This window comes from Oculina patagonica, unplaced genomic scaffold (assembly GCF_052425735.1).
Source record: "Oculina patagonica isolate OP01 unplaced genomic scaffold, crgOcupat unplaced767, whole genome shotgun sequence".
Lineage (NCBI taxonomy): Eukaryota > Metazoa > Cnidaria > Anthozoa > Scleractinia > Oculinidae > Oculina > Oculina patagonica.
In genome coordinates, this window is record NW_027558655.1 from 1 (window position 1) to 9,065 (window position 9,065).

The 9,065-nt window shown below is 38.7% G+C and overlaps 1 protein-coding gene and 1 long non-coding RNA gene across 2 annotated transcripts; one reads left to right on the forward strand and one right to left on the reverse strand.

Annotated features, from left to right (window-relative positions):
• Positions 1 to 457: 457 nt before the first annotated feature.
• LOC144641219 (collagen alpha-4(VI) chain-like) lies at positions 458 to 8,268 on the reverse strand (the record flags this gene model as incomplete). Its single annotated transcript, XM_078500254.1, has 4 exons — positions 458 to 1,021; positions 1,361 to 1,927; positions 7,796 to 7,948; positions 8,094 to 8,268. Coding segments are annotated over 4 exons (1,459 nt in total), but the record flags the coding sequence as incomplete, so codon positions are not given.
• On the forward strand, positions 3,456 to 4,250 carry LOC144641220 (uncharacterized). The gene is made up of 2 exons (XR_013568522.1): positions 3,456 to 3,859; positions 3,908 to 4,250. It is a non-coding gene; the product is annotated as an uncharacterized LOC144641220 (long non-coding RNA).
• Positions 8,269 to 9,065: the final 797 nt, after the last annotated feature.

Genomic DNA, 9,065 nt, shown 5'->3' on the forward strand with positions numbered 1-9,065 from the left:
TTTTGATTTCCTGTTGTGTTAAAACGGCATTACGACTTTTGCTATGTAACTAGGCTAAAAATGAGAATAAAATAGAAATCCGTCATGAAAAAATTTTGATACAAAATTCTTTGGTGTGAGACAAACAACAAGTCACTGGCTTCAACGATTCGAACGTTTGGACATCTCTTAGTCTAATTTTACCAATAGATATGAACCCTGATCCTAACGACCCCTTTTTAACGATGTTCTCAGCCCAGCCAAAGTGACTAAGACTGAGTATGGTGTACTGGAACAGGACCCCGGTATAATGAAGCCAGACAACAGATGTTTCAGTCTCCTAGCACTTCGTCAGTATCGGAATTCTCTGTATCATGCTGGTATTAATTTTCCTCATACAACTGCTTGAATTTGTGGGGGTGACGCGGTAGTTATTTACCAATTTATGTTTTAAACGCTTATTTTGCCGTTTACTTACGAGGACAGACTGCTTCTAGTAGCTGATTAGACTTGTCGAGCAATTCCTGAAAAGAGCTCATCTGAAAAACATCATCCTGATTAGTTACCAAGTCCTTTAGTTCATTCCGGTCCACACGCGGTCCCACGCCGACTGCGAGCACGCGCACACCCTTCGAACGAAGAGGTAACACAGCCTGTCCAAGGGGCTCGACACTAGGTCCCGGCGTTTGCAGCCCGTCAGTCATAACCACAGCAATCGAACTCACAGAAGAGCGTGGATTTAAAAATAAAGACTCCGCAGCATAACGAAGGGCAAGATCTATTCTTGTCATACTGCGTGTGTGTGTCAGGGCGTCTACCGCAGACTGAAAGTTGTCCAAGGAAGTTTGACTTTTAAAGTCAATGCTTAGCTCTGGTCGGCCGCTGTACATAATGACACCAGCTCGACTGTCTGGCGAGGCTCTTAGGAATCTTCGAGCTATCTCCTTTACAGCTGTCTTTTCTCGTTCAAAATCTTCGTCCGTGATGCTTTCGGAAGAGTCCATTAAGAAGGCAACGTCGACACCTTGGACACATGAAGACACTAACAAAGAGAAACAGAAAAAAATGTTTATAAATTTGTGTATAAAGGTGTCAGGAAGAAAAATCGTCGACTAAAGGCATTGTCTTACGTTTTTGTTTTAATAAAATGCTTTTATCATTGTTTCAAAATTTAGTTAATATCGACACTCCCGATTTCTCGAAACAATTTTCGTTTCCCCTAGAAGTTCGATAAATCGGAATTCTACTGTATAGATTGCAACTGGTTGAATTGTCCGCTACGGGCTCAACTGGTTTATACGATTTTACTGCAGATTGAACGTTGAACAAACTGTCCATGTATCTGCTTATTTTATAGATAGAAAATAGATGAATTACTCACCAATCTCACTACAAGCTTTTTCAGCAATCGTCTGCGACTTGCGAAGAAGATCCACAAACGAATCCACCAGAAATACATCGGAATTGCTTTCCACCATGGATCTCAACTGGGTGACATTTATTTGGTGTCCGACTCCCAACGCAAAAACCCTTACGTTTTGGTCGCGAAAACTCTGGCTCGCTACGTCGAGTGCAATAGCATCTGGGTCAGGCGTCTGAGAGCCATCTGTCAAAGCGATTAAAACTTTGGGGACGTTTTTCCGTGCTGATTCGAACATCTCCGATGTTTTAGCTAGAGCACGATCAATCCTCGTTCGTCCTCGAGTCTGGTTGATGCTTTCAACGGCTTCTGCAAATTCATCCGTGCTATCAAAGTCGCCGAAGTTGCTACGAACGGTTGGATAGTCATTATAGGTGACCACAGCAGCACGGCTGGCCCCTGGTCCGACACTGAAGATTCGCGCCAGATCTTTAACGAAGTCCTTCTGTCTCTCAAAATCAACGGCGCCAATGCTACCTGATGAGTCCATGAGATATATGATGTCCACTTTGGTGGTGCATATTTGACCTGAAAGGTGAAGAATAAAATAAGACTAATAAAAGGCGGCAAAGTATAGTAGTGGTCTCCCACGTTGGACTTGATTTTACAGGTATTCATCTTACAGGATTTTACAGGTATTCATCTTACAGCTGTTTTTGCAAAGTACCGTAACAAAATTCGCAATAAGCCAATCAGAAGCCTTTTGCATTGTCCTAATTTCCTTTTGTATTCATCCGAAATAATACCTAATAGGAGCTTAGTTATGGTATTTCAAGTCATTTTTCTTTTTTACTTTCAAATTGAAGGAAACCTCAAAATAATAGTTTTCTTATGTGGAAAACACCAACAGAAAAATAAAGAACCCAAAATAAACAAGGTCGGTCTGGACTGACAAAGATTAAGACGGATTATGCATGAAAAATTTGACAACATTTGCCAATTTTTTGAAAATGTGTTGTCTGTGACGTAGCTCCTTTAAAGAGGGTCCTGAAGGGGTAAAATGGGAACTGGGATTTGCCTATTGTTTCACTGGGAAAATGGTATTTGGGTCACTGGGACTGGGATTCAGAAGCAAAAAATGGGAATGGGAAGAGTGCCAGTTAATGACTTAACATACATATTTTACGCTCTGTAATATTCTTAAGTCCGGCATAGAATAGTTCAAACGCTGAAAACTCTGAAACAAAAACAACTGCACTGCACGAGTGTCCATCAAGTGGGGATCAATTTCCGTGTAAGTGATTACTTAAGTTACTCAGCGGAACAGCTATGGAGCATGGGCACAAATGGAATATTCAAAAGAAGTGATAGTAAGTTGTTGTCAGTCAGGGTAGTGGTAGGTAAGAGATAAATACTTGATAGCTTTAGTTAAAGCTACTAAAAATTTTTAATTCTCTACAAGACAAGTGAACAAATGAAACTTAAGTGATGATCTCAACAGTATTTGAGATAATCATCACTTGCAGAAATAAAAACATGATTTTGGATAGTCCAGTCCCTTCACTATCCCTTTTGCGCCCTATGAAGGGGTAAAACCCCGGAGCGAGAGGAGAGAGTTCAGGATAACTTGTATGTGCATGCTCAAAACAAACCAATCAAAAACGACAGAGAAGTGTAGTATTTCTTACATGTAATGTGCACTCTAGGGTAAAACAAGAAGCTTAAAGCTTAAAGCTTAAAACCGGGCGGTTACTGTTTAACTACTTGATAAGGCAAGTACAGCAAAAACTTTTAAAATACCATTTAAATAAGTAACACACGATTCTGTGGTTGTTTGTTCATGCTTGGACAAATTCCTGCTTAGTCTTTCAAATTTTTATTTTGTTCTGAATACTGAATAACCTCGGTATTTTTAGATTTTAGTTTTATCTTTGTATAATGGCAGATTAACTGAATAGCGCTATATAAATATTATTATTATCATTATGATTATTAGTATTATTTTGCACTTAAAATTTTTGAACATAAAATTTTGAACTGCTTCTAAAAAGAGAACCATGAAAAAAAAGTCAAAGGTTGCGCGATACAATCAAAGCTAATCAAGCATAGATTTTTATTCAACCCCCCACGTCCCCCTGTTTCCCCTTTTGTTAGCCATTCACCTTCGAATCTCCCCTTACACTCCCCTCTATTCCCCCATCCGCTGCAGGCTTTGACTCTACTCTCTCCCATCACACATTCTACTCCTCACACTTCTCCCCTGCCCTCCTCAGCACTTTGGTGGTAGCGCCAGCCGAGTAGCAGTTTCTGGGCGAGTAACTGTGACACACAAATCCGAGGTTTGCATAAGTTATTCAGTTTCCGTGAGTTGTAGTAGTGTGTCAAAATGTCCTTCATCACATTAGCTGCTTTTATCAACATGCCTGGATAAATGACTGATTAGGTTGAAAACGATTGGTGTGTTCATAATCTTGAATAAATGAACTCAAACCAGTTGAATGGCATTTACAAATGATCTCCGTGCAAAACAAACAAACAATTAGAAAGAATTTGTTAAAAACAAAGAAGCGTTTAAGGTTTTTAAAAAATTGTATTATACCAAAACAACAACAAAAAGAAATTAGAAAAAATTAGAAAGCTTTTAAGCTTTCAAACACGTGAGCTCTTTAAGTCAAGTTGATTTTTTGATCGAAAAGCCTGCCTATCTGTTGCATTTAGGATGCAGTCACGCAAACGCCAGTTCTAACTTGCGTGATTCATTGCAGATAATTTCTCCATCGCCGATCGGTTCCGACTGAAACTCAGAACCCTTGAATGAAAAACAAAAAAACATAAACTTCTCGCTAAAAAGAGCGGAGTAACCAGAAAAATACAGTATTCGCTACTGGTTGAACAAAGCAAATCACCTAAATATCAAGAAAAAAATTCTTCAAAACACAATTTCAAATCAAGATAATAAAAAAAGGCTAGCATGCATTAGATCACGCGTATCACGCAGAGAACACCACACGGTGTGTCTTAAATCTAATAGATGCTGTTCGTTTCAAAACCTTGAAAATGAATAAAACTATTCATTTAAATATCAACAATAACAGAAAATCTTTAAAACAAAATTACAAAAGAAAATAAAAAAGACTAAAAAAGGGCATGCATTAGATCACGCCTAACAAATGCTGTTCGTTTTAAAATCCTAAAATCCCAACTAAATGTGAAAAAAGAAAAAAAGATTTAAGATGAGGCCAAGAAACATTTGAATGACATTACTGTAAAATTTTGAATACTTAAAAAGCCGTGAAATTAACATGCCGTGATAAAATTTAATTAACTATCCGCGCCAAAGGGCAAGTTTTCATTTTGCCGTCAATTATTTCACTCGATGGCTTTACCGATCCTTTTAAAAACTCCATTCTAGCTTGTAGAAATTATTATATAATTACTTTACATTTCCTTTTTGTTTTCTGAGCTCTTGAAAAGTGTGCGAGTAAAGTTTTTACATCAAGAACTAAAATAAGGTTGTTTTGTTGTGCAAACATTCAATTCGTCTGTGATGAAAATGCATGGACAAAATGGACACAATTCTTGCTAAATGGAAAATATCTTCAAAGTGGGGTCTGGCCGAAAAGTTCTTTGGCTACCAGCCGTTTTCAAAAGCAGAAGCTTGCTGCAAAAAAAATTGCGTGACTGACGTAATGGCTTTTCATGTACAAAAAGTCGAACGCTTGAATAACACAAAAATATATATTTCACGCTTAACAGAAATCAGGGTTTAGATAAAATTTTAAATAGGAGAGTGATCAAATAGCTCCTGCTGAGTAAACATTAAATGAGCGTGATTTGAATCCTGGCCAAGAAAGCGGCCGAGTGAACTACTGAGACAAACATGGTAAATACGGTGCTTCAATCTATAAATAGATGTTATTTGTTTCAAAAGCCTGAAAACCCCAACTTAACGTGAAAAAATAAATGAAACATGAAAAAAAGTTTCAGATGAATTTTTATTCAAGATGGGGTCAGGAAAAATTTTGAAAGGAATAAAGAAAAAGAAAATTTCAAAACCGTGAAATTTTGTAGCCGTGGTAGAATTTAATTACATGCAATTACCTAAACCAGGATTTCATTTTGTAGTCCATTTGTTTTACTTGCTGGCTTTACGGATCCTTTCAAAAATTCCATCATAGTTCGTAGAAATATTATACACTACCATTTTATTTTCTGAAGTCTTGGGAGGTGTGTAAGAAAAGCTTTTACATCAAGAACAAAAATAAGATTATTTCGCTGTGCAAACATTCAATCGTCTCTGATACGCGACTTTGCCGGCTCAACTGTACACGGATGAAAATGGACACAATTTTTTTCTATTAAATGGAGAGCATCTTCAAAGTATTCCGGCTCAAAAATTCTCTGGCTACCAGCCCTTTTTTTTAAAGCAGTTATGCGTGAAGCTTGCTGCAAAATCATTGCGTGACTGACGTAGCAGTTTTCAATAAAAAAAAGTAATTGCTTGAAACGTGTCAAAAAAAATCACCGGTTTCGCAAACCAGTACTCAAACGCTTGAATAACACAAAAATATATATTTCACGCTTAAGAGAATTGAGGGTATTAGATAAAATTTAAAAAATCTACTTCTAAACAAAAAATTCGAAAAAGCAGCCATCTCAAAAAGAAACAGTGTTTAGTTTCTGGTTCGCTGAACGATAGGCGTAATGGTGTAATCGATAAGAAGCGGAAAGTTTAAGGAGAAATGATTTGAAGAACATATTTTTACTAGGTTGTTTGCTTTGCTGAGACGTGTCAACATTGTGGTTACGAGCGTTCTTCTGATTGGATAGTAGTCCCCCGCTGTGTAAATAGGTCACATCCAACTCAAAACAACATCGTGAGAAACGAAACTAAAAAAGAAAAGCGTTCAAGCTTCGCTCGAAAAACCATGGATGGTAAAAAGGCACATTTATCCATGAAAAAACAAAGTTATCCGCTGCTTTCGGAAAGCACTCACACAAGTCATACAAACGTCAGTGCTTGCTTACGTGACTCATATGGCGGGTTCCCCATCGCCGTTCGGTTCCAATTAGCTGAAAACGCATGAATAAAATAATAATAATAATAATACTCTTCCGCTAAAAATAGCGGAGCATCCAGAAAATTGCAGGGATTGGCTCCTAGCCGAATAAAACGAGTCAGATAAACGTACATCAAGAATAAAAGAAAATGTGTATCAAAAACATCACACGGTGCCTCAATCTATAAATAGATGTTGTTCATTTCAAAAGCCTAAAAATCGCAACTAAACGTAAACAACTGAAAAAAACATGAAAAAAAAAATTCAGATGAATTTTTATTCAAGACTGGGTCAAGAAACATTTTGAAAGGCATTAAAATTTCGAAAATTTCAAAACCGTGAACTTTTGCATGGCGTGTAGAGTAGAATTTTATTTAATTACATGTAATTACCCGCACCAAGATTTCATTTTGCAGACCATTTGTTTTACTCGATGGCTTTACGGATCGTTTCAAAAATTCCATCGTAGTTCGTAGAAATACTATACATTACCATTTTGTTTTCTGAAGTCTTGGAAAGTGTGTAAGTAAACACTGAAGTAAAGCTGTTACATCAAGAATCAAAATAAGATTATTTTGCTGTGCAAACATTGAATCGTCTCTGATACGCGACTTTGCCGGCTCAAAAATGAAATGAAAATGGACATAATTTGGAAAGCATCTTCAAAGTATTCTGGAGATTAAATTCTAAATAGAAGAGTGATTTAATAGCTCCTGCCGAGTAAATATCAATAGTGCGTGTTTTGAATCCTGGCCAAGGAAGCGGCCGAGCGGGTCTGGAACGATTTACCGACAAGACTACTACTACGACGAAAAAATTCCGGGCGATTTATGAACCGGGCCCAGTCCCCGCCCGGTTAAATAGCTCGCTAAAATGGAAAATTCAACTATGTAACCAAAGTGCGAATCTGCAAGAAAAATTGCCCTAACCTTTGTCTTAAGTCATGCTAAATTTTTGAATTTATCATCTGTACGCCTGCATGTCCAAAGGTTCTGTGGAATATGGTTTGGTTTCCCCCCTTTTTAAGGGGGGATGGGGGAGGGCGGGACGACGGATTTCTGAGCATGCGCATGCAAGTTATTTCTGGACTGGCACTCCTGCACCTGGGTTAATCCCCTATATAGGGCACCGAAGGGTAGGTTCAGGGAGTGGACTACATTTAGACTGGGATTTAGACAAAAAATAGTCTGGAAAATGGGATTTGGGAAAAATTTGGGCTGGGAAATGGGATTTGGTACCCCCCTTCAGGACCCTCTTTAAATGCCTTGTGGGCACACCACTTGGCTCTCGTCGTTTCGTCAAAATACGAACCACGGCTTAACCAAAATCGCCTGATATGCTGCGAATCGTAACAAAAAGCTACGATTCGATATATCTATAACATAGCTTCGCTTACCAGCTTTCTTTCTGCAGAATCGTCGGCAGCCGTCAAAGCAGCACTTGTAGCCATCATCTTTATCACAGTCAGAGTCGCATGTACATTCATCTTGAACTGACCTGGGACATTGCCTGTTTGGCGAATATGGCGGACATTTGTCTTTGAGGAAATCTGCAATTGAAAGAAGAGGTAAATTATGGCTAAAACGACTTGGAAAAATAATCATGTTTATTGCTTAAAGTATGTCATGGACGTTTCCTGTAAGAGAAGAAAGGATACATACGGCTTTGCGCTCAGAGTATGACAGAGTGCTTACCGATGGGAGGTGGGGTGTAGTCGGTGGACACGCATATCTTCCCACAGCCGTTGTCACAGCATTTGAGGTCTCCACTGCAGTCGATATCAATATTGCACTCCCTTGGTCGAGATGAACATGAAGATGGTCGTGGAAGGTAAGGACACGACCCGGGTTTGTTGGGTTGTACCACTGTTCATAGGAAAATAAGAGTTTAAAAAGTTAAGGTGTTCGTTTCCTTTGTGCAACAACCCATTAAAACTGTTCGCAGTTTCCTTTCCGTTATTTTCGAAAAGGGTACGACGAAGAAGTACGACGAAATGCAGTATATGGTAAAATTCCAATAGAAACATGGGTTCTCCATGGGTGGACAAGTGAAAAAATGTAACGGCCTGTCTGCCTATCTTCCCGCTTTTCTGTCAGTCTGCCAAAGAACCTGCTTGTCTGTACGTTTGTCTGCGTGCAAGGATAGTTCATGTGCTATTGCTAGCTTGTTTTTCCTATTGTTTTTTTTTTTCAAGTGAATCAACTCTGATAAAATCCAAGGGGCTTGGTTTCACTTTTGTGTCTAAGGCCCGGTTCAGACGCCGAACTTTCCATGGGCCGAACTTAATTCAAATTTGGACCGACCCAAATTAGCAAATGTATGCCTGTTGATCCAGACGTCAAACTAAATTAGCTGTTCTGCAGCCGTTCCTTATACATCGGATGGTAAACACACTCCACGACACATACTTTCTGAGTTCAATTGCTTGCAAAGTGTATTATAATAATCTATGCATTAGGATCGGCACATGTAAAGTGTGGCGTCTAAACCAAAGCCGTTCCAAAGTCGAAATTCCCGGCTGAGCCAGGCGGGAAGAACGGCTGAGCCGTTCCAAATTGAAATAGCCGTTCTTAATTGATTCAGACACCGAACTTTTCATATACTAAATTCAAGGTATTAGGTTCGGCTCATGAAAAGTTCGGCGTCTGAACCGGGCCTAACATATT